The 26,908-nt window shown below is 35.7% G+C and overlaps 1 protein-coding gene across 1 annotated transcript in view; it reads left to right on the plus strand.

The window, feature by feature from the left end:
• Positions 1-26,908, plus strand: part of LOC108978513 (semaphorin-2A-like) — a gene marked incomplete in the record, with an annotated part of 245,604 nt that overhangs the window by 212,345 nt on the left and 6,351 nt on the right. The window contains 7 exon segments of the mRNA XM_018948851.1: positions 3,476-3,613; positions 4,564-4,696; positions 6,120-6,476; positions 15,332-15,560; positions 18,288-18,624; positions 18,981-19,144; positions 26,232-26,384. Coding sequence (XP_018804396.1) covers positions 3,476-3,613; positions 4,564-4,696; positions 6,120-6,476; positions 15,332-15,560; positions 18,288-18,624; positions 18,981-19,144; positions 26,232-26,384 — 1,511 coding nt within the window.

Here is a 26,908-nt window from a genome sequence, read left to right on the forward strand (position 1 = left end):
CTAGCAGTTGACTTTGTGTAGCCACAACTGCCCAATATATTTGTCAACACAAACACGCACACACGGTGTATATCAAACGGTACGTGGCATTGGCGGCGTACATTTGCACATTGATTTCATTTGTTTGGCATTGTTGCCGCAGTGGCATGTGCGCTTTTGGCCGTTTTGTTGGAAAACTAATATGCGGTGCGGCCGAAAATGCTAACACACACACACACCGCTCCCGCTGCTCATACATACTTGCCGCTTATCAAACAATCCCCTCCTGCTTATCGCAAATGTACAAACATGTCTATGGACAACTACTATTTACCGTATTTCGGGCAGCAGTGTGTGGTGTGTGTAATAAATGAGCACAAATAAACCTGGATTAGTTTGTTGCGTCGCAAAGCAAGGTCACAAACACACACACACATGCATACAACGCACTCACACTTCACGAGATTGTGCTCAAGTTCACATGTTGTGTGTGTGTTSGTGTGTGTGAACAAAGCTCGAAGATTAGTTGGGCGGTCAGGACCGTGGCAATGTTTAGCATTAAATTAAAGTCACTATGTGGCAAATGTCTTCGATTTAATTGCGTTGAGGAAATTTATTTAATGCTCCTTAGCTTAATTCACACATACATCGGCCTACATGTGTGTAATGAAAATCTGTGAATTTGTAACAATTTTAGTTGCTTAATTTATAGCAAAAGCGATTAGGGATTCGCTCAGCTATTTGTGGATGGATGTAAATTTCATTGTAGATTTTGGATTGGAGAAATATGAATTTTTTACAAACATTTCAATTTTCTTTTTATTCTGAAACAAGAGAAAAATTCTAAAATTGGTTAGAAAGAAAGTTTTTATTTTAAAGTTTTTTTTAAATTTGCAAGGAAATTTTCAAAATGCAGAAACTTTTTGAGTAAAATATACTTTTTCGAAGCAAGAAACGTACGTAGATTTCTCTTGGAAACCTTGTCACAATATTCCTTTCCTTCAGACATTTCCATATACAGTTCGAATAATAACCACGCAGAAATACTAAATTTTATGGAAGAAATGGCAGAAAGAAGCTGCACCCAGGCTTTTTTTAAAAATTGAAAATGGGCGTTGCGTCGCCCACTTATGGACCAAAAACCATATCTCAGGAGCTACTCGACCGATTTCTATGAAATTCGGTATATAATATTTTCTTAACACACTGATGACATGTACGAAATGTGGTGAAATCGTTTCACAACCACGCCTTCTTCCAACATAACGCTATTTTGAGTTCCATCTGATGCCTTCTCTGTAAAATAAAACACAAATACGATATTTGAGCTGAGGTATCCCTTTTGGAAAAATTGTCGTGATCGGACTATAACTTTTCAAGGTCCCTGATATCGAACACGAAGAACTCAGTGCCTAACCTAACCTAATCGAATTAATTTTACAGCAAAATACAAAAATATGTAAATGACGGATAATGAAATCTCGATTATCACTTTATCATGCGAAAGTATAAAATGTTCAGTGACACCTGAACTTAGCCCTTTCTTACTTGTTTTTTATTATTCTGCTATCTGTTACCTAAGATAAAACAATCGATCAATTCTATGTGAAAAGCTGTTCAGAATCTAAGTAACAAAATAMCTGACTTTCAGGAGTATGCGTTATATAATCTTCGAATGACATCGTCGTTTTATTTCAAAAATGCAATTTTGAGCAGAATTCCTTAAAATTTTATTTGAACTTCAGAGCGGTTTCGAAACTATATCGGATTAGACATAGAAACATTGGCGTGTACGCCAATAGAACAATGGATTTTTAAAAGCCCACAACTTGTGAAAGGTTAGCTTTACCGTGGGATTCTGTACTGTGATACAGTATCAAGTCTCTAAATTTGACAGAGACAATTTTTGAGACTTGAGACTATTTTGCTTTTCTGTAAGTGATAGTCACAAACTCTATTACATTTCATTATTCAGAGATGTTTTTATATTAACAAATATTAAATTTTCTATAACATAGTCAAAAAACATAATTATCAGTAAAAACATAAATATATGTTCACTTTGTTTCATAATATTAACGAAATTTATGTAAAATTTATTTATTTTTAACCCTGTCTCTTATACACATCTAGATGTGTATAAGAGACAGGTCCCGATGTTTATTCAGTATATTCAAAATGGCAGACACGAGTTCTTTTTGGTTTTGTGACTTGCTAACTACCAGGTCTCAAATTTGAGGCAATATTTTGAGACTAAAGCTAGAGACTATTTAGTGAATAGTAACTAGTCACAAATTGAGATTTTACCACAAAATGTCTCAAATAGAGACTAGAGACTGATTACTGAATCCCGCTATTAATGAGGSCAAAGWRATGACTAGAAATCCTTTCSAGCCAACGCATATACCAATGGTGGGTGCTTCAGGGGTATATTACRTTAATAAACTTTATATASATAAAMCTCAATCGGCTTTAGTCAGAAAAAATAGTAGTCTTTACAAATGAAGAACTTTTTTTTACAAGAACTTCATTTTGATAGCTCAGTTTGTATGGCAGTGATRTAGTAGAGCGATCGAGAAAATTTCTTCAGATATTATAGCGYTGCTTCGGGTAATAATTCGTGTCAAATKTCATGAAGAAATCACGTAAAGTAAAAAAGTTTTCCATAAAAGAGCTTCATTTTGAAGGTTTAGTTCGTAGGGCAGCTATATGCTATAGTGGTCCGATATCAGGTATTCCGACAAATGCGCAGCTTCTTAAAAAGAAAATTTCGTGTGCAAAACTGCAGAGCAATAACTCAAAAGCTAAGGGACTAAAGCGAGTTTCAGACAAATGGACCGACGGATATTTCTAAAGCAACTCCCACGTAACGCTAATATTTATATATACATATATTTGATGTGGTTCCAATGTTTTCTTCTGGCTGTTAAAACTACGTGGCAAATTAARTATACCCTTTTCAGGATATAAATATATTTCTTAAGTTTGGTCTCAATAGGTTGRGCCATATAATTATAGCAAGACTGCTTTTTTGCACGAAAGCAAAGTTTTTAAATGTAATAATTACTAACCTTTTGAGCAAAAACTTTTATAAATTTTAAAAAAATTTTAATAGGTTCAATATTATGTATATTTTCCAGGACCTTTTTATTTTGCATATAAAGCATCCCTCGTCAATGCGTAATTGCCACTGTCAGTTGCGTTAACCTTTAATTTTCACAAGCAGTCAAGGAAATAAGWAATAATATAACAAAAAACAACAACATGAAAAACCATTCATTCAACAAAACAACGCAAACGGGWGTTTACCTTTTTGCCACCTTTACATCTATTTGTATTCCTTAAACCAACTAATGCGTTTACTTTGTTTTTCTTTGCCGATGTGTTGTGCTGCTGGTTGAATGCCTCCACCAAAACTCAACAACGTTGAAATTGCTGACGACGATATGGCGCTCCATGTACTCACGTATATTTATCCATATTATTTGGCCCGYAGGCGAACTTAACACATTTACCCAGATCGGAGTACGTGCCGGGCATCGGTTTAGGCATTGGCAAGTGTCCCTACGATCCCGCCGATAACTCCACAGCAGTTTATGTGGAGAAAGGCAATGCCTTCGGATTACCAGCGCTGGTAAGTTAAGGCAGAGAAATAAAATAACAGAGGAAAAAGGTAGAAAGAAAATAAGAAGCTGCGAAATTGGAAGCCGAAAAAATGTGTGTAGTTATTTTTGTAATTACAACAAACAAGCTGTAAGTAACTGCTGGTATTCAAGCTGTGTATGCGCTTATTACCAGCCAACTTCAATGCCAGCAACAATAAAATTTACGAAAATGCCATTAAAGTGGAAGCAGAAGTAAAGAAAACCACGAAAAGTGGCGCAAAGAAAAAATGTGAAAAGAAAAAAATGTCAATTGTGTAATAAAATTTGCTAAAGAAGGCCAACATAAAATGCGGCTTTGGCCATGTCCTTTACAGCTGCGGCAATGGCCGCCATTTCCGGCGCACGGCCCGTCGCAACGCACCGCATCGCACGATTTTAAAATGTGTCAAGAAATGTACGRGCGAATTAAATTATACGCCCACAAAGAACGGAAGCGCAAAAGGTAGAAAGCCAACCGAACCAACTTTCTTTCCTATCAASCAACTTTTTTCACCAACCAACTTTCTTTTCTACCAACAAAACCGTCACTGCCGTGGCCCTGAYTGCCACGACACGTTCAAGGAACAAAGGGTGTGTAATCAGCAAAGAAAGCRTTGAAAAGCGCCAAATTCTGTGAAAATAAAATCAGCTAAAGCRCAATAATACAATTGACATGGCCGCAATGGCGAATTCGAGTTCGAATTCTGCCAAAATGGCGCGCTAATTTTACACTTTACTGCCTGGCCCTGACACCGGCATGGGCCAAATCGTCGGCGACATCATTCCATGCATTTTCTTTCAACCTTTTTCCTTTGAATTTTATTCGATTTTTTGTGTTTTTTGCTTAAACTATTATTGTATTAGCACTAATGCGCCTGTTTTTTCTGCTTGCTCGCTTGCGTCTCTTCCCTTTACCGCTCCCACTCGTCTACGTTTGCAGTATTCCGGCACAAATGCTGAATTTACCAAGGCTGATTCGGTTATATTCCGTTCGGATTTGTATAATTTCACATCCGGTCGGAAGGAGCACAATTTCAAACGCACCGTGAAATATGATTCCAAATGGCTTGATAGTGAGTATAAATATAGTTTTATATATATTGGAAATGTATATTTATTCGTTCTTTCTAGCGTTTCGTTTTTATTTTCTAGYTTCTTAGTTTACTGTTTAATGGGTTAGAAGTTATAGTTGAATAGATGGCATTAGGTGTTGCCGTAATTTACTAAACCCTTATCATTGGCAGTAAGACGGTGTGGTAAGGTGTAAAGGTTTAAGGAAATAGTAAAGACTTAAAGGGAAGGGTACGATTAAGAATTGAAGAAKGTATTAGTACAGATTTTAAGAAACTTTAAGGTATGATTATGAATTAAGTAATGAATTTTTTGCATTGCTTCATATTAAAATATTGACACAGATGAAGTAGGTAATTCAAAAAGACTATAGGTCATGTTTAGTTCAAACAAAACTCGTTCGGCTTTCCTTAGWATCMATAGTAATAATGCACAATATTAAAAGTAATGTCTTCTCGGAATATGAAGCTCATCTCTATCTTCAACTTCTCCTTTATTGACGTAGATATCGCTAACGCGGATATAGCTGAGTTTACAGCAGTATGCTAGTCATTCTTCCTTTTCGCTGTTCAGCGCCAATTGGAGATTCCAAGTGTAGCCACTTGATATTTCCTTGTCCGTCTTTCCCCATCAGGGACTACGCCGAATACTCTCAGAGCTGGAGAGTTTTCATCCAATCGAACGACATGACCCAGCCAGTTTAGCAACTGTSTCGATTATCACGACTTACCAAAATAAAAATGTATCTTTATAGAWTTTTATCTAAAATATGCGCTTCAAATTGTTGGTACATACTTTTAGACAAAAGTTTTTGAACTTCAAATTTCATTCGCACAGACACAAAACTTCGAACTTCTCAAACGATTCATACAATTATTTTTATATATTGAATATGCTACTAACGACAACTTTTGTATTATAGAACATTTTTGAACTAGTTTTTAGTTCTTAAATTAATATTACTGGAGTGTAAATGTATTTTGTCGAGCAAATAGCACATCTTTGATATTTTGTGGTGCGTGGTACATATCACGTTAGCTTAAAAAAAATAAAAAAAATAAAAAAAAAATCACGAAAATAGTATTATATTTTATAGTTTGTATATTTTTCTCCGTATAAAGAATTCCTTTATATGAAATTGGGAGAAAACTAGGGTATTTGTCCAAAATCTGGGATCATTTGACTACAAAAATGGTTGGAAAAATTACTTTTTATTCGGAAATTTAACAGGAAAGAAGTTAATATAACATACAGCGATATATGTTTAAGGAACTGAATCATTCAACAGGATTATATAAAAAATAATTATTTTAATGACTTTAAATTATATGAAAGAAAATCCACTGTTGAGAAATTAATAAGACCTTCTTTCACTTATTACAAATTTCTCTCATAACAATTCTTACTTTCTTACTCCTCTCACAGAACCAAATTTCGTTGGATCCTTTGATGTGGGCGAATATGTGTACTTCTTTTTCCGCGAACACGCTGTCGAGTACATCAATTGCGGCAAGGCGATCTACTCACGCATCGCACGTGTCTGCAAGAACGATCGCGGCGGCAAATATATGATCAGTCAAAATTGGGCGACCTATCTGAAGGCGCGTATCAATTGCAGCATCTCTAGCGAATTTCCATTTTACTTCAATGAAATACAGTCGGTTTATAAAATGCCAAACGATGACACCAAATTCTATGCCACCTTCACGACGAACACACACGGCATTGTCGGCTCGGCGGTGTGCAGCTACGACATACGCGACATCAATGCGGCTTTCGAAGGTGAGTAGCGTTGTAGTTAAGCGGAGTGGGTGGTAACGGTGGTGCAAAAAAAAAAAAAAAAATAAAATAAAGAAAAACAGCGTATAATACGAATGCATGGTGGGAGTGGCGCAAATGCGGTGTCTGTTGCCGGCAGCAATCTTTCGTTTTTCTCATGCTCGTATCCGTGAAGTTTTTTATTTGCAATTTCGTTTTTGTTTTCTTTTTAATATTTTTTCCGTGTACGCTTAGATTTATTGCACCGGCAATTATTCTTGCCTTTCCAGTGCGCTTGAATTGATWGCGTCGGCGAGCTGTGCGCTCAAGCGTATGCTTGTACATATATGTAGGTATGTATGTAAKAAATGTATTTTTGCTTGCTTGATTTGGAGGTAAGAAGGCATATATGGCTATATAAAGCCCTCTGACTGCCAATATTATGGCATATGTACATATATACACACACGAGAAAATTTGGTGCCATATATACTTACGTATGTACATACATATACATATATCTGGCTAAAATTGCATTAGGAGAATTGATAGGATTCCTAAGCGAATTAAAACGGTATTGCAGATAAATTTAAGATGGGTGTGTAGATATTTTTTTATTGAAATTAAAAATACTCCGTCACATTAGAGAAGTTTAGCTGCAGATTTTCAAACGCGAAATGTCGGCAAAGAAAATTGAAAATTTAAGTGATAGATGGAGTGATATATTTTCTTGAAGCTAAATGAAAATTATATACGATATTAGTTTATTGGATTAAAACGGGATTTATGAATTAGGCATGAATATTAACGAACATCAAACTGAATGTGTAGTGGTAGCCGCGAAATTCAAAAGCTTCCACAATAATATTCCCATATATGTATAAATTTCATGCACTAAATAAAAAAATTAATTATTTGAAATTCATAAGTGGATATAAAATTTCAAMAAAAATTTTTGAAAGCAAATTGAAAAGGCAACTAAAAACTACATATGTCTCGATTTCAAAAAATATAAATCTCTTAATAAGGATAGCAATAGCTCGAAAGTTATTATACGCCCTATCAATTCATCATATGTTGGTTTGTTTACAGAAATGACAATTGGACAAACAAAATAATTTTTAAAATTTGAATCTTATAACTCTGCTAATCCTAACTACTCAGCTTTTAAACCATCCACTTGTAACCAATAGTAAAAAAGTTCATATATTTTCCATATTTGGAAAAAACGTTTAATAATCACATGATATTGCTTTAGAATAAGTAATTATATTAAATTAACACCAACTAGTAATAGATATCACACAATAGCTTATAACATATATATGAGCGAGGTAACATACTTCTTTTACTCTGAAAAAAATTTCCTGCAGTCTTCCCACAGCACATTTTATATAATTAAAATTTATATTTAACTTCTATATCTCAAACACATGATATTTGCTAAATGTATAGTTGATTAACTTGAATTCCTTTATATAAATTTACTCTTGTGATTTTTTTTTAGTATACTTTCATTATATTTTTATGTACTTTATATTTTTAACTATTATTTAATTTTAATTTACTAATATTCATTACATCAGCTAATTTTTTTTAACAAATTTATAACTAAAACAAATATAGGCACCCTTCATTGTAAACAATTTTCAATTAAAAATTCAAATCATTTGACTCACCCATTTCTTTACTCACTTCCATTTCCACATGCACGCGAGAGTAATGATACACTGCTGCTCGCTCTCTGCGTCGTTAATTTGCGAATTGGTTTTGCGCAGGGCAGCGCAGCTCTGCTGCTGTCTGCACAACTTTACACTTCACCAGCACTTTAGACTTCATTTGACATTTTTCACAACATTTAGCACAAAACTGTACACAAAAGCACTTATTTAYAGAAGAGAACACAACTTTACACACATCTTTACTAATTTACACTTTATTTAACACTCAAATGATGAATTAACTTATAAAAACACAAACTGCACAGGATTGACGTTAGAGATAAACCGTATGCGACGTTCGCTAGAAAGCAACTAAAATAGCGGAACTTCCAATGAAGTAAATGGAAAGAAGAAATTGGAAAGGGATTGTGGATTAGCTAGAGTATGGAAGGAGGATGATGAAAGCTTAAAATTACTTTTGCTTTCGTTCATTTTTGCAACTAAAAGTATGCAGCAGAAGGCGATAGGGATAATAATAAGATTTAGATAAGTTCTAATTAGAAAAAAGGTGTAAATGAATATCAAAGAGCGCTTTTATAAAGCACGTAAATATGATGCAGAGAACGTTTATCATTTTTCTTATTCATATTATGATAAACGTYATCTGAACAAAATATATGAAGAACAGACAAAATGATTAGAGTTATGGAGTAAAATAACAAAAAAGTGAATTTTTTGTATTTTTGTTGGCATTTCTTTAACATATCATAGATAAAAAATTATTTAAAAAGGAAAAATGAAATGAAATAAAGCTCTAATTTAATTTTTAATACTGTTTAATCTAATTCTACAACATAATATAYGTAAGTTTGAGTTGTTTTGTTAAGAAAATATTTATTATTTCAAATTTCTTCTATAAAATATGTTTAATAAAATTAGTGGCTGTTTTAGTATTGAGATACTATTACTATTGGTTTTTTTGGTATAAATTTCTAGCATACTGAGAATGTCGATAGAATTTCATGTTACCATCATATATGCATTGAACAAATTTGTTTGCTGCCTTTTTGAAATGCAATGAATTTTATCAACACAAAATCTTGTTGTAACTTGTAGTGCAGTTTGAAACAATTTAAAGGATGGGATGTTGTAAATCACTTGTCTYTGCGGCATATTTAATTTTGAATCAAACCGGTACACGTTGTCACATGTACATATGCAACTTATTTCGATTCTCTTTAGCGACGCCCACATATTCCGAGCAAGTGACCGAAATTTGATTAAGAACGACCATTCCATGAGTTCCCCTCCCCTTATCTGTTGATCTTAAAAGATAATGGATATGCTATCGAATTAACTAAGTAATATAATCGATAATGATTGAAACTCTAAAACAACTGGTTCATTGATAAATAATATTTCAATCAAGAACAGAGTTAAGGGCAAAAAAGAGAAAAGGATTAGAAAATTTACAAGAAACGATAGCRGCACGTTTTTAACACAAAAAGTAAACACAATTCCTAAAAAAGTGTTGTGTATCCGGAATCGATTCCAGATAATTCCGGAATACTATCAACGACTTGTGCAATTTGCCCTCTGTCAACAATTGTATAGAGAGCTGAAAATTTCGCATTCGAATYAGTGGTGATTAGTTAGTTGCGATGTGTTGTACTCAGGTAGATACGTGGAAGTGCAGCCTCTTCCCACTCAATTAGCGCTAGATGCGCCATTTTCATAAACTATTCGTAAAACCTTTAAATTTTGCTACCTCGTTTCGTGGATGTGTTCACATTATTTCGAACCCCCAAAAAAACTACTTATCCTCGTTATGGTTTTATTAATACACATTAAAGGTTTGGTTCCTGATTATAAAGCTGGCCACTCACAGAAGAAGTTTCCTTACCTGCCTTGAGTTTGCAGCTGCAAAAAAAAAAAACAAAAACAAAAAAAAAAAAAAATATATATATTTTTATGGGACATTCCAGATTTTAACTCTTCTTCTTTAAATGACAAATGTTCGGTCATGGTAGCTGTAAGTTTATACAAACTTTTGCTGAACCTGTTTAATTAGACTTAATTGTAGTTTTGTCATGTTTTTGTTATATCTGACTATATCCCAGTTTGTTATGGATTTCCATTAAAATATCTCAAAACTATTTGTTTGAATTGCGCATTGAGCTGCCTATTGATCGATTCTACCGAGCATTCGTCTAGACARGTTGGTGAATTGGCTAACTCGTATACTTTTTCTTGCTTGCTGAATATGTGGACTTGAGCAGCCAATGACTTTACAGCCTTTAAATTTGTTGACAATGCTCAAATTAATCTTTGGTGATGACAAGGCTAGCAATGTCGCTTAACTTTCTGTGGATGTAGATTTATTTATCTTACCGTAGTTATTTAGTAGAACTCCACAGTGCTTCTCTTTACCTCTCCTCTTTATCTGGTAATTCAAGAGCCACGAAGTATACCCTCGCCTCTATTCCTATGCCTATTTTGCAACCGTTGGTATATATTAAGATCTGATCCTCCTACCCTACTAGTCTACGGGATCTTCYCCCTTTTAAACAACTGTTGAAACCCAACCTTTTATAGTTTGACTTATTATTTGTTTTGAGTTGGTTCAGCATATTGCTATGTTCATAGCTTTTCCTGTTCAATCTATCCATCTCCTTAATGCTTATAGCTGAAAATATTTCTACTTTCCGCTGAAGACTTTTCATTAAAATGAATGCTGTTATCGTCATATGTAATTATTTATTTATCTTTTAACTTCCAAAATGTAATTCAACAAAAATCCAATCAAAAAATGACTCGATCGGCTGCAAAATATTGCATATTGGTAGTCAACAGGCCCAAAATAAGCAACCCTTTGGGTATTTTTAATTAACTAAAACTATTTTTSGTGAAAAATATTTCCGTTATTGGAATTTACAAATTGCAGGTAAATAGCGCTACAAYAACATACATATACCAGTTTGTAAGGATATACATATATATATATATAAATATGAATGCATAGATACGAATTTATCGTTCGCTCATTTGGTAAGCAAATCTATATGCTGCTGCGACAAAATCGCTCTTATTTGCAATCGAAATGTAAATAGCTGCGAAGAAATATTCCAGCAAATAGCCAATTTCTCGCATTCTAGAGAGTCGATGCAAAATGCATATTTCCATTTTGCATATTTGCCACGGAGCAGCAAAAATGTGCACAGAAAAATGCATGCACGAAARTTATTATCTTATAACTGCAACCTAACGGTAAAGTAGGGCAGTTGCAAGCACTTTTTATACATGCCACAATCAAACACACATTTACATATGTACATTAGCGCCAAATAAGCAACAACACAACGCAGCGGCCATTCACACCCGAAACAGTGGCGAAGTTGGCCGGAAAAAGTGCTGCATTGCGGTTTGTGGCTTGTTTTACTGCCAATTTAAAYATTTTAAACGCAAACGAGATTTTCCAAATGCTTTACTTGGCAAAAGCGTTGCACTTTTTCTTATTTACCATTTGTTTTGGTGTTGTTTGCACCGAATTTATATGATGTGAAAGGGTTTATTTGAACGTATTTTTTTTTGCGCACACATACCAGCGCACTACACCGACACAAGTCTATCTGTAGTTGTGTTATTTATATGAACACCTTGTTTGCATATTTTTGATGTTCACTATCTGTCGGTTTTTCTAGTGTGTAGTGGTGTCTTTTTATGACGTGCGCCAAATATTTTGTTGCTTGCAATCGCTAACGGTAAATAGCGTGCAAAAAGCGCTGACATTGTCACCGTTGAAGCGCATAGCGTAAAACTCGTTACGCGCCGGGCATTGTTGTTATTGTTATTATTGCTAGTGGTTTTATTATTGTTATTTTGTTGCGCATATTGTTGCGTTTGTTGTTATTTTATTGTTGTCATCTTGTTGGGCATATTGCAGTTTTTGTTGTTATTTTATTGAACATATTTTTATTGTTGTTGTGCAAATTTTTTTTATTGTGAATTTTTTGCGTTCGTTGATGTTGTTGTTATTTTATTGAACACGTTTTTATTGTTGTTGTTGTYGATTTTTTTCATTYGCTGATGTTGTTGTTATTTTGTTGAGCACTTTGTTGTTGCTTTTTTGGTGCGCATTTAGTTGTTGTTATTATTTTGTTGCATATTTTTCTTGCAATCGTTTTTCAAATGTTTTTGTTGTTGCTGCATTTTTTTATAAATGTGTTTGTTGTTGTTATAATTTTTTTTGTATACATACGTATGCTTTTGTTGTTACAATTTTGTTGCACACACGTTTGTTGTTTTTGCAATTTTGTTGCACACATTTTAGTAGTTGTTGTTTTCGTTTTCCTGCACACGTTGCATACCATCATTTTTCATATTCACTGAGCATTGCCATTCACGTGACTTAATGTGCGTGACAGAAACGCCAAACCGAAAGCCATTTCCTGCGCTCAGGTACTTCTGGTGGCAAGGGGATTACAACATGCGGCGGCAGCAGGTTAGCATACTTGCGCCAAACTGCATTTTTCCATGTGYTTTGATGGGAGCAAAAGAGAAAGCAAAAATACTAAATAACAACAACAAAATATATACAGCAACAGCATAGCAGCAACAAAGTCAAAGTTAGAACAACACATGTGTGGCAACAACAACAGCATGCACGTTTGTTGCCAATGTGCATTTTTCTGTGCGTATTTCCTTCCGCTTGCCTTCAAACTCATTCGTCGCCAGGCAGAGCGCGAAATCAAGACACCTTTGCATATATTTTCGCTTCAGAGGCATACCGAGAAAAATGCAAGTACCGTTAGTACGCTGCCTGTGTGCTGCTCCCCCGTGTAAATGGCTGGCTGCTGATTTTTCAAATCTTACAACTTCCGCTATATTTCCTTGCGCATTTCTCATTTCTTGTTGTCGGTGTCAACACTTTTGTGTTATAGCATTTTGTAATGGCGGCAAAACCACGTACCACTTGCCACATTTGCGTGGCTTCGCGCCACTGCATGCTTCAATGCATAACACATTAATTTTTTGCACACACTTTGCGGGAATCATTTCCGTTTCCGTTACTTTTAGTTACATGCATGCACTTTGCTGCTGTTGTTTTGTTTTCTAATTCTTGACAACATTGCAATTTCTATATGGTGTTGACGGTGCAGTCGGAAGACTTCAGAGCATTTATATGGGCCCTGTTTTGATTTACTTCATAGTGGARAAAACGGGTTTCTTTCAATTTTCTGGCACATATACTATATGTATTTTTTTTTAAGTACAACAATTGTTGTTTATTATAATAAGAGAAAGAAGTTATAACTAAGAATAAGTAATGAAAAAATATCCTTACAGGTCTCGTTTACCTGACTGACCATTGTCCAGAAATCTTCTAATGAAAATATGCCTCTAGACCTCCAACAGTACTCACTAGCTTTTAGAATTACTACATTATTTAATGCTGATTATAAGCAAGCAAAATAATAATTTAAGTTGGACCTGTTTGTGAAGCACCTCGGCTTTATAGTCATATTTACTGAACMCCGCAAGATGGGCTTGACCCAAATATTTCAATTTTGTTCGAATAAACGATTTACACAGGTAYAAGTACAGAAAGCAAAATTATGCATTGAATTAACCACGCGAGAACTAAGAAGGATTTTTCTGGTATAGTCGCCTCTACCAAAGCCCTCATATATAGCTAACCTATTTGACAGAGTACAGTTTTATCCCGAGTACAAAGAGGATTTGCAGACCAGAGGAAAATTTTGGAAATAAAGAAAAAAGCAAAGTTTGATGAAACCCATTGGTCACGAAAAAAATAACAAAAATTAAAGCAAAATAATTTATTGGCGATCTGAGTTCGAGAAAAGGAAGGAGAGGGGTGTGATTGAACGATATTGGAAGAAAATTTGGCGAAAAATTTACGAAAGATCTATGCATTATACAACGGTGCATAATCGTGGTGCAAAAAGCAAGAGTCGTCGCCCCATGATTCTGGTCTATTTTTTGGAATAGTTCGCGCAAAACACGCACAACACTCAAATAGTATGCTTGTAGAAAGTTTAACCTGACGAAAAAAATCCGCAATGCACCACACCTCGATACTAAAAGAAACCTGGCAGCATAATCTAAATTTTTGAACTGCTTTGATGTTGGTTYGACTCACTTCTACCACGATATTCGGCTGTGGCCGGGTTTCATGACATCCTGGTGCGCTGTTTTTCGAAAATTTGAGTTATTCTGGAACCAGCACTTTTCTTTTCAAGGCTGCCAGTRAGATCTCTSACTKTGTAATCGTCAACTCTGTTTTATTGACGTGTCGATATAATGAKTTGATGTTGATGACCGACCTAGACGTAGTCAGGAACTTTTTTTATTMAAMAWAAAAAAAAAATTTCAGGTGTCCGCGAAGAAAAAAAAGATTTAGACGAAATACTATAATTACGTAACATCACTTAAAATGCAAGCCACAAAAAAAATTTAAATTGGGTTTTCTATTGACCATCATATACTTTTATATTATATACGCATATATCTACAAAATTTTCAGTATCGAAATTTGAGATATACTAAACAAATTTTTTTTTTTTTTATGCAAAAAATGATTAAACGCTTTCACACTAAAAAATTAAAAAATACTATGAAGAAATTTGTTGAAAYTATTATGTGCGGGTTCACTAAACCCATAAACCCAAAGCACAAAAAATTATATCTTTATTACTTTCAATACAGAAGCAAAAAAAATGAGTATAAAAAATGTGKAAAAAGTCCAGAAAAGAGCGCTGAATGCTTTTGCTTGCATTTATTTTTTATTTTTAAAGAATTTGCAACTTTGGCAGAAAGTTTTGTTGGTCTGCAAGCAGAGCAATAAAATAAMATTTTACAGAACTTAATTAATTAATTGAAAACTCATTATTTACGAGAGCGGATAACAGAAAAAACTGAGTAATGAATAGGAGGCTTCAATAAAAAATTAGAGCTAAAATGAAAAAAATCATTTATTTTCTCTCGAYTTAAGTATTAACACTAAACCGGTGTAATTTATTTACTAAATCATTAAATAACCTTTTTTTATTTTTTTTTTTTAAATTTCTATAATGCATTTAGAAGCGTTATCTCACTCTCACTRCTACATATGAATTAAGAAAGATAAGAAAAAAAAACTTTATATTCTACAAACAAACATTTTTAATCAATTAAAATTATTCGCTTATTTTTTCACAGGCAAATTCAAGGAGCAAGCCACCTCCAACTCTGCCTGGCTGCCAGTGCTGAACTCCAAAGTGCCGGAACCACGACCRGGCACATGCATCAACGATACGGCAGCGCTGCCAGATTCGGTGTTGAATTTCATACGCAAACATCCGCTAATGGACAAGGCGGTCGATCATGAGTTCGGCAATCCGGTCTTCTACAAACGGGATATCATACTCACCAAACTGGTGGTGGATAAGTAAGTGCAAATATTTAGCAAAAACTCGAAATTTAAAACAAATAAAGCAAGCACATACACATAAGTAAATATATGCATATATATATATATATGTTGTATATATATTTGTATGTAGTATATATGTATATATAGGTGAGTGTTCAAAAGTGTAAATTGTGTATCGAGGGTGCGCAGAGAACTGCTTAAAGCAGCTTTGTAGTCGGCAAATGCAAGCGCATAATCTCACTGCAGTCTTTCGTTCGCCACGCGCCATGGCGTATSAGCAAAGTAAAGGAGTTAGTACATTGGCGCTGATGCTGCCAAAAATTGTTTAAAAAGCTGTTAATGTGTGCGCTAATGCTTGTAGTTGTTTTTTACCGCCATTTATATTCTCTTTGTGGTTTTATTTTACTTTTTATGCGCTAAATTCWGCCAGTATTAATGCTGTCAACTTTTTCTGTGCGGTTCTCCGCTGTCTCGTAAGCTGGCAATAATACTTGCTGTACATTGGAATTGTGTAGTAGTTGTTGTCAGTTTAGCAAAGTGTTGAGAAGAAAATAAAATAAAATAAAATACATTTTAGAAGTGAGTGAATGAGGAGTATTATCGGATAGTTCTGGGATAATTGAAGTTTAATCTTTAAARAAATGATGAAAGCTCCTTGTAAAGCACCGCTTGTGAAGTACGTAACATACATTACTGAATATTGATAATTGCAACAAAATTATCATAACGGGTTTTTTGATAAGAGCRTTACAAAATAAGAAAATCAAATAAAACATTCCCGTGAAAGTATACACATTCGAAGCCATTTTGTATGGAACTCGATTATTTTTGCACGGCCACCAATAGTCCRGACGCTGAACTCAAATTTCGATGGGTTTCAAGTTTAAAACAGCCGATATTGCTGTAATTTCATATTCGATATTCGTACGAAATTCGTCAGTCGTCGCTTGCTTATTGGCATAGACCATAGAAATTGTCTAACGGCTGAGGTGGCCAATTGACTTTGCCATTTCGTGAGATAATACATTCACCAAACATTCGCTGAGTAGCTGTGGTGTCGTCCTGTAGGACATAATGTCGTCGCATATTGTTCCAGCCCATATCATCTAATTTGGGTAAAAAGTATTCGGTTGTCTTCATCATCACGGCAGAAGTACAGCCCAATGACGCCACCGGCCCATAAATCGTACTTTTTTTGTAATGCTATGGTGACTCATGGAGTACGTGTGGGTTGCTGCCTAATCAGTAACGCATATCTTGCTTATTGATAAAGACATTCCGCCARAAATGAGTTTCATCGCTGAAAATGATTTTTCGATGAAACTCCTTATAATTTTTTTTTGTTGCTCAACTGTATTGCCAAGCGGCTTCAGTTATTGATCTTGTAAAGATGTAGGCCATGGTCTTTTCGCAAAATTCGCCACAAACACTTTGCAGAGATGCCCAACGCGCTGGCGGCGGGAACATTTGTACTGTACCTTTTTTCCACTAGGTGCTCATTTTTTGATCTGGCAGCACGATTATGATGATTATAAGTTGCATGTAGCGGTCTTAAAGTTGAGGTTATTGACTTCGCATTTCGGTATTAAATTTTAATAACTTGGTATCATTGTTGAATCATGTATTTTCATGATGAAATGTCAAACCTTACTGATTGTTAAACAAGTGGGACGTAATTTGCTAAAGCATCACCACATTCCTCAAAATTTTTTAATGGACTACGTTATCATATAGCTGCCACACAAATTCGCTGATCAAAAGTTGTATGTTGTTGTTGTATGCAATTTGTTTTTTATTTCTGAAGGGTATACTAGCTTCAGTGGAACCGAGCAAAGAGTCAATTAGTTAAGAGATAATTTTTTCAGAGATATGGAATCTCCTAGAGGGTTTACTGTCATACCAGCTGTCATAATGAACACATGTTTTTGACATTTAACGTATGCAAAGTATTTTTTTTTGTTTTAAGTTATTTTCAAAGAATAAAATTCGCAGAAATTATTTTTTAAAACTCATCCGCTATTTTTAAATGATTTTACTCATCTAATCGTCTAAGTGCTAAACAGACAGARCAGTTTGATTGCTTTTCAGCTTTATAGCCCGATAAATTTCCCTTTTGGAAACCGAACCAAAAATTAGAYTGTCCTCTTCATAAGCCACAGTTATTATAAGCGCGAAAATTTGTTAAAATATCAAGTGCCACAAAACCAAAATATAAGTCGTTTTATTAGTTCTCCTCAATTTTTTCTAAAAAATATTTTTTTTTACAAAAAAAACTCACCCTTGTTAGCCACATATTAAAACATAAGAGTCATAATTGTCTTACTCGTTAGTCCTTCCTAGCGAGTACTTCAGGGTTTTAATCAAGTCATATAATGAAGTTAAAGTACTGCAGCAAAAATAATTTAGCTTGARTTTTTCCGCTGTAACTGGGTCAAAGCCAAAAATTTATCGTCACTGCATAGAAACAATTTGCGTAAAATATTTCATTATGCGCCAAAATGCAGAGTGGTGTTAAAACTAGCACCAAGAGCACCAAAATARCTACAACAGCAAAAGCAACAACCAAAATAAAAAAAAAACGGCAACAGCATAGTCAAACAACAGAAAAATGAAAAAAAAAGCAGTGACACCGAAAATGTCATTACAACCTTCAATAGTTCATTTTATCACCAGAGCGTACACAGTTCAATAAATTTCTCACGTCTCTCTTACTTTTTTTCTTCTTAYAACGCTCGCACACAGAATTCGTATCGATAAACTAAATCAAGAGTATCTCGTATACTTCGTTGGCACCAGCACCGGACTCATTTACAAAATCGTTCAATTCATACGCTACGGTCAGCGCTTCTCGAACCTGCTCGACGTGCTGCAGGTGGCCGACAATGAGCCGATACGCGAAATGGGTTTGAGTCAGAAGACGGGCTCGCTGTACTTGGCGCTGGAGCACAGTGTAAAGCAAATCGATTTGGCGATGTGCGCCCGCCGCTACGACTCGTGTTTCCGCTGTGTGGCCGATCCGTACTGTGGCTGGGACAAGGACGCCAGCACCTGTAAGCCATATCAGCTGGGATTGCTGCAGGTGAGTCAAATGAAGTGGAAAGCAAAAAATAAACAAAATGAAAAAAAGCGAAAAAAATTAAATAAAAAAAATTGCTTGAATGTGGCTGCTGCTGCTGTTGGTGTCAAGGCAAATATGCCATTCAATGCCTAAATCAACATTTCACTTGACACTTTTACACTTTTGCATGCTTTCATTCAATCAACATTTCGGTTTTACATTTTCATTATCTGCCAGCGCGTCCCCACTTTTTTGGGTGGAAACACAATTTTTTCAGCATTTGCAGTACAATAACATTAATTTTATCTTTCTGACTGCTTTTTTTCTTCTTTCTTCTTTTTCCTTCTCTCGGGCGTGTTTGCATTTGCCTGCCGCAGGATGTTGCCAATGAGACTTCCGGTATTTGTGACACAAGCGTTTTGAAAAAACGCATCACCGCATCCTACGGCCAGACATTGCATCTGTCGTGTTTCGTCAAAATCCCCGAGGTGCTRAGGCAGAAGTCGGTACGCTGGTATCACCACTCAACGGAACGAGGACGGTAAGTACATGGCAGTTTCTAGTATTTAAGGTGTGGTAAATGGAGTAGGGCGAATGATAAAGATAGTTTAAGCTAACACTTAAGTGAGAAAYTAAATTTTAAGGGTTAATATAATGCAGAAAAAAATTGTTTAAAGAATTATTSTTTTGAATGTTTTTCTAAGAAAGTCGACAAAGTTTAGACATAACTTCAAAACTGCAAAGGGTCATAGGACATAATAATGTAAAAACGAACTGTGGGCAAATTGGCTAGCAAGAATAGTCAATTAGATCTGTCTCTTATACACATCTAGATGTGTATAAGAGACAGGGCAATTAGATTCCGGAAAAATTTGTTCGCGACAAATTCCGCATTCTTGTTGCGCTCTATACAGAGCACTGCAGACTCAGGAAGCACTTGTCCAACAAAGGCATAATCTCGTTGTTCTTTGTTGAAGCCGGCTCAAGGCCCTAGGTGCGATCTACGTGGACAGTGATCACATCACCTCAGTTGCGCCCAGCAGCTCCTGGACTTGTTCAAAATGCTGCACCTTTGTGACCATTAGTGATATAGGAAAGGGCACAATATACCATAGGTCGCAGTGCAAACCAATCCCTGACTTGCTCAATAAACAGGCAAACGTGACATAAATGGAACAAGGACTGGAAATGTTGAATATTGACTTTTAAAAATAAGGTAATAAATAAATAATAATAATTTTCAAACATGCCAGTAAAGTAGGAACGCCTTAAAACAATGATCGGTGAGGGCTTCTTAACGAGGTTGCACAGCTTAAATTTTTCGTATTGATGAACTTCAGCAGAAGCACTACTTCAGCGAGTAACCAAATGAGTGAGTGGACTTTAGCACCGGTGGTATCACAATGAGCCTTCTAAGGCTTTGGAGCGTCATAAGGTAGCCACTCTACCTACCTATCAATACATAACTTCAAATTTTCAAAACATAGAACAAGAAGCTCTAACATTTGAATATAAATATCGGGACATATAATAAAAAATAATCCATATGAATAAAAATTCCTCATAACCTCAAACAAAAAAATATATATATAGTTTTGAAGAAGTCTTYATCTTAAGTATACATGTGTTGAAGCGACTATCCCAGCACTTCACACACCTCTATAAAATAAACGTTTCCTTTAAATTTATTTTTAAATATAATAGTTTAAATTCTAACTTAAGTTGTCAAGTACATTTTCGTTTCTATCATTGATTCTATACCATTCATATTCAGCAATCGATTTTCGTAATTTTTGCTATCTTATAACTTTTTAATCATGCTCTCATCATCTATGCGGCCAGAGCGTCGAAGTTTTCTGATTGGCTTCGAGTGATTACCTTCAAAAAAGTATTGCTGATGTTGTAGAAATAAAAAAAATTATTGCTGGACTAAAATTGGGGACATTCTTGTTTACGTTAGGTTAGGATAAGTAGCCGATTCTAATAGAGATCTCAGTTATGGTACMTAAACCTCCTATATAATTAGYCATGAGRTCGACACAARTCGGCAAAGCGTTTTGAGCCCTTCACAAACTTGTTAAGACGGCTAATGTAAGCTTCGAGTATGGCTTSTCCTTCAACCTCAATCTTCATAATGTGCCTGGACTAGGTGGACATGTCCTCCATGCAAATTTGACAACTTGGTTGCGGTCTCTTTGGTTTAGCCTTTATGATTCTGTAAACTCCAATTGAGTAATGCGAAGACACAATGCAGAAGAAAGTAATTTAATGTTTCGATCACACTTTCGTCCATACAACTTTGACAACTTGGTTATGACCTTCCTCGGCTTATCCTTTTTGGTTATATAAACTCAAATTTTGAATGAACGATCATACCAATGTTGTTGAAAGTAGCAGATGTAGAAAAAAATATTCGAAATAATTATATCTTTAAGTGGATGTGAGTTTGTAAGCAGAATTATTTTAGTAGGTCTGCTTTCGGAAATACTAAAATACACTGCAACTACAAAGTGGGTCCAAAGTAAACAGAACTTAACAAAAAAACATTTCGGCTACACCAATTTATTTTATTCAAAAAAAGTCTCTCTCTGTTTCAATATAGCTCTGTACAATGCCCAAAAGCACGTCGGACGACTGTTTTAGCTCGTTGGCCGGTATGGCCGCCAGTATGCCGGTGCAAGCCTTTTGAATAGCTCCTAAGTCTGCATAACGCTTTCCTTTCATGGCCAAATACATTTTTCCGAAAAGAAAGAAGTCGCACGGTGCCATATTAGGTTAATACAGGGAGTGGTTATTGGTTAAAGTGTGAATTTTGGTCGAATAATCGGTCACAAGCGTCCTTCGAATGTTGGATTCTGAGCAGTTTTTGGTCGTCAGTCAATTTGTATGGAACAAACCGTTCACACACCTTTCATAAGCCCATATGTTCGGTCAAAATTCGATAAATCGATGTTTTGGAGATGCAATTCGACGAAAAATCGATAAAGATAGCAGATTCTAACGCATCAGTGGATGGCACCACCAGCAGGCATTAGATTCAAAAAGTCCTGTGTACTTTGGAACGCACCTTGTAGGATTGACATTGAAAGTGAATTTGCTTTCTGGAAGCAAATTATTATGAGTCCCAACAATGTTAGTTTCTTCCCTGGAGATTATAAAATATACTGSCTCGATATGTCTGCCTCGAAYGCATGAGGCGATTACTAGTTTCCAAAAGTCTGCAGACTACGTCACCCTGTAAAGTAGACTAATCAGAAATTTTCTGTATAGACAGTTCCTGACAGCTATCGAGAAAATGTGTTGTATATAGGTCATTTGCACCACAAAAAGGACAGTAAGGCTTCACTGATCCTTTTAATAGGTGTGCATGAGTAGCTAACGTGTGACCAATCCGTAGACGTGTGAATCTTATTATGCTTTGACAAAACATATTTGACGAGAGCGATGGTCTAATTCCTGTAGGGTGGTGCCATTTATAGTGATGTTGATAGCTGTTCCATTCAGTTAAATAGCTTTCGTGTAGAAACCTATGCACAAGCTTGCGTAAATCTTTGTCCATAAAGTAGTTGCTTAGATATAAGGGCTCCAAACTGGCCTCGTTCGCTCTGCTTGTAAACTTAGTTGTACTTTATCAACATTTAAAAACTTCAAAACTTTTCTCTTTGTTATGCGTTCCAAATGCACAGTATTTTTCATACACAATCTTCCCCAACGCCTTATCGAAAACTCGCGCGGCAATGCCAAGCTGTTAAATAATAATAATTTTCAGCTCGAACAGCCGTTGATGCTATTAAAAATGCATAAAGGGCGTAGTTTGTAATTGACACCAGAGCTRCGCGTTCCCCGCGTTGTTTGCGCTATAAAAGTGATACAGATYGTCACCCTAAAAATATGCAATGAAAAAGTGTGCTTTCTCGAAAATTTCTGCGCATTCATAACTTTTTAATAAACGCAGCAACTGTTAAGAAATTTTTTAATATTCTCATGAAATGTTGCTAAACATACACACACAYATACACWCAAATATACTTTGAAATGGTTACAGTTGCGCACTTACACCCCTTCCAGCAAACGCACTAATACACTGTTGCAACCCTCGTACTTTTACTCGACGATTTTAAATTGAGTTTATCAATAAAAAAAAAGTTGGCTGCTATTAAGGGTGCGAGGTCGCTGGCGTGGGGGCCACCTGTTTATTTGCCTGCACGCCATAAAGTATGCAACATGAATATACATTATACAATTTATTTCTGAGTTAACCAAGAAAAACAAAAAAAAAAAAAAAAATGCTTCAAATGACTTTTGTGTTATGGGTCCTCTGAGACGACAGTTGTGTAACAAAGACAAAGCGCTGCTGTGTATATCAAAGTGGAAGAAGGCGTTAAGTATAAACACTGCAATGCAATTGTAATGTTGTAGCTACGTTTTGGGCGCGCTGCAAAAATTTGTTGCCATCAAAGAGAAAACTTCATTKCATATCATGTCAGCCACCGCGGAAATGTGCGATATTTTAACTTCTTGATGGGTGCTAGAGAAGTATAGATTTCAAGTGCGAATCAAGAGTATAAACGGCAATAGAAGCGCTGTCAACACACAGTCAACACACAGTGCCAAGCGAAAGTCAGTCAATAGCCTCTAAATGTTGGCACACAAATGGTGTGGGTAACCAACCGACGAATGTAGAAATAAATAGCAAAAAATTACCCCACAACTGCTGTCTACGCAGCGGTAAATTGACACTTCAAGTTGCTGAAGTCTGCTTTTTGGCGTATTTACTGTATGTGTATGCGAGCAAAAGTCGCTGGCTAGACGCATTTTCCGATTTCCGAAACGTCGCACAAAGCGAAAAAGCATTTTTATGCGGTTTACGCGCCGACCAGGCACGCACTCCTCACCTCTCAATGATTGCTGTCGAATTTGTATTAGCCTCTTGCACGTAGCGGGGGGCATTTCAAAGACGTTCTTGGCTATATATTTTAAGGTTATAGTTTCATTTSATGGAAAAACTTTTTATCTTAGTTGCCATCACATTGGCATTTGTAAAAGCATTGTCAGCCAGCACGTGGGGTTTCATCGAAGCAGCGCAAAGTTTTCAATTTTTCCATTGAATTTTTCTCTTTTGCCTTGGTGTGCTTACAACTTTTATTTCATTTGTGTGTYTTCGGTCTGTTCGACTGCGTAAATTTATTGTGYGTGTTGCGCGGAAGTAGAGTTGAAYGCATTCCAATGCAYAGAGTGCACGCTTGAGCAGACGCTTGAAGTTTGTTGACACAACTTAGCTAAAATTTGCAGACAAAATCAGATTTGATGCACAGCGCTTAACAAAAGTAAAAACTGATTTCGATGACTGAAATTGGAAAGTATGTCTGAGAATGTTGTCGACAGCGGCGAGTTAAGAGTGCCTCTGTGCCGAAAAGCGCTTTCTTTTAATGGTGGAATAATTTTTTTTTGAGTATTTCTTAAAAAATAGTAAGGCTGCTGGATTTAGAGGATAAATAGTAATAGAATATTTGCAATTTCTTTTTTAAGGCGATTTTTCAAAAATACAGGGAACTGAAAATCAGTCCAAACAACATACAGTGAAGSCTCTCTAGTACGATATAAGCTCATRATTGTAACRGAAARGAWWCWGAGCAAAAAGTGTWGCATACYTAAGAAATTTCTGAAAATATTATTAAATACTGAAAATAAGGTTTTCTTACACATGCTTTATATAGGTAAGGAAGTCACTTTTCCAGTTGGCAACAACACTCAACCATGTTTGCCACGGAAATTTTTTGCTTGACTGCCAATGCAGTGAAGTAGTTACGGCTCGTTTTGGAGAGGAAGCTTAGTATCGAGTAGAGAGCAAAGATCTCATTGATTGCTTTTTAGCTGCTACAGATGAGCCATTGGCAAAAGGTGGGGCTTCTCACTGAAAGTACTCATATGGCTCAATGACAACATAGTCAAATCCATTATGTTCTATGAAGTCTTTGTGTGGTGGTGGATGGAAATACCGCACTTGCATGAAGCAGCTAGAAAGCGTTCAACGAGTCCATTGGAGCCATAACACTTTCTTCCATTTTGCATTTGCGTATAGTGCCAATCAATATTGGAGATATGTGTATGGCAGTTAAAGTTGCTATCAGTCTCAGAGAATCTGGGTTTCTAAATTGATTGGTGCTTCCCTCTTCTCGTGTGTTCTATAACTCGATAGCTGGGSTTCGCAGGAGCTTAGCGTGCGCTGAGCTATTGTCAGTTCATAAGCTTTCAYAACATGATATTGTATCTAGTGAGCCCTTTGACTTAAGTAAAACTAGGCACTCCCTAGTTATGGGGATTTTAACAGGCTGTTACCATATCGGCGTACATTCTGTAGCCTGTCTCTTATACACATCTAGATGTGTATAAGAGACAGGGCCACTGCGCTATCAGCGTACATGCCGAAAGGATTTAGAGAATCTTACCGGACGCCAGCTGCAGAAGTTGTATAGAAGAACATAGGACAGAAACATCACAATATTTGCTTCTTCTGATTGTGKCRCCTTTGCGAAATCCAGGATTAATCGCTTTAGGACGAACTGGTTGAAGTAGAATTCTGAGAAAATCTGAGCAAACTTGTATTGGTATTGGCGCTTTGCTGACATATAAGATTGGTTCTTTTTATGTGGTTTCCCAAATGACTGCTTATAGTAGTCCAAGTGCGATTTTGGGATCAGTTGGAAACCCCTCCAAATTATTATTTTTTYATCAGCTTGCTAAAACTGCTTAAGTCAAATGCGAAAGTTTTCCATACAAGCCCTTGATTCCGATCGTTTGGTATGTATCGCAGCTATATGCTATAGTGAGCCGATCTGAAAAATTTCTTCTGATATTACATTATTTCTATGAACAATAACTTATACCAAATTTCGTGAAGATATATCGTCAAATGAGGAAGTTTCGCATGCAAGTATGACAGTTGCAAAATTTCAAAACGATATCTTAAAAACTGAGGGGCTAGTTCGTATATAAACCTACAGACAGATGTCGGCAGTTCCGACAAATGAGCAGCTTCTTAAAGAGAAAATGACGTTTGCAAATTTCAAAATTTCAAAACGACTTCTTTAAAACTGAGAGACCAGTTCGTACATATACAGACAGACGGACGGACAGACAGATAGATGGACATGGCTAAATCGACTCAGCTCAACATACTGATCATATATATATATACTTTATAGGGTCTCCGACGCTTTCTTCTGGTTACACACTTCGTGGCAAACTTAACCCTGTTCAGGGTATAAAAAATTATTTTTAGGAAAAACTAAAACGGCTGAACCAATAAACAATATTCTATATTTTTGAAATCTAGTAAAAACTACAGATATTTTTTCGGATTTTTAAATCTTCCAGGTTGTACCCGAAAAAATTTCTAATACTCACATCAAAATATTTTATTGTGGAAGTAATAGTTGACTAGCGAATGCTTTACATTATAGCTACAAACGAAGCATATGCTTATTGTAAACTTTTGTAAGCTACATTTTTCTTGTTGACAGAACTTTCGCACAAATGTACGAAACTAATAAAAGTTCAGGTTATACCCATAAATGTCAATATTTGGTAAAAATTGTACGAAAACTTTCTATGCTATTTATTTGCAGCTACGAAATAAACTACAGTCCCGCCAAGTACATTGAAACCTCAGAGGGTGGCTTGGTGATTATATCGGTGAATGAAGGTGATGGCGGACGATATGACAGTTACCTGGATGGATCGCTGCTCTGCAGTTACAGTGTCAATGTGGATGCGCACAGGTAAGAGGCAAAAGAGAAAAATATATAATAAAATGAAATGAAACGAAGAAGCAAGTGGAAAATGAAAAAGCAAATGCCCGTAACTTTCACTTGCAACTTTGAATATTTCTARAAAATTACATAAATTAATTAATTTATGATATAAATTTGACATAACAACCGTTATAAAGGGCGAAATAGAACACAGTATTTATTTGTAAAATTATTACAGTGCAAAATTGTTAGCAGYTAAGGCGTTTGAAGCAAGGTGTGCTGTCAGCTGTAGCATACCTTCAGGCGTCGCAGGTGCTTTTCTTCATACTTCAAAGCCATTGGGTGGCGAAATTTTGACGCTTATGAAGAAGCCAGAAGCGCTAGCTGCTTTTTTGTTACAGACAYACACACATCCATGTGTATTTACGCACACATACACGCACAGTCCCGCCACCCCTGCTTTTATGCTTTAATTAAAATTCAATTTTACGTTTGTGACAAGCTGGTATTAGTTGTTGCTGCTTTCATTTTCATTACAATTTCCAGTTTTC

Source organism: Bactrocera latifrons, unplaced genomic scaffold (assembly GCF_001853355.1).
Source record: "Bactrocera latifrons isolate USDA-ARS-PBARC rearing strain unplaced genomic scaffold, ASM185335v1 scaffold_123, whole genome shotgun sequence".
Classification (NCBI taxonomy): Eukaryota; Metazoa; Arthropoda; class Insecta; order Diptera; family Tephritidae; genus Bactrocera; species Bactrocera latifrons.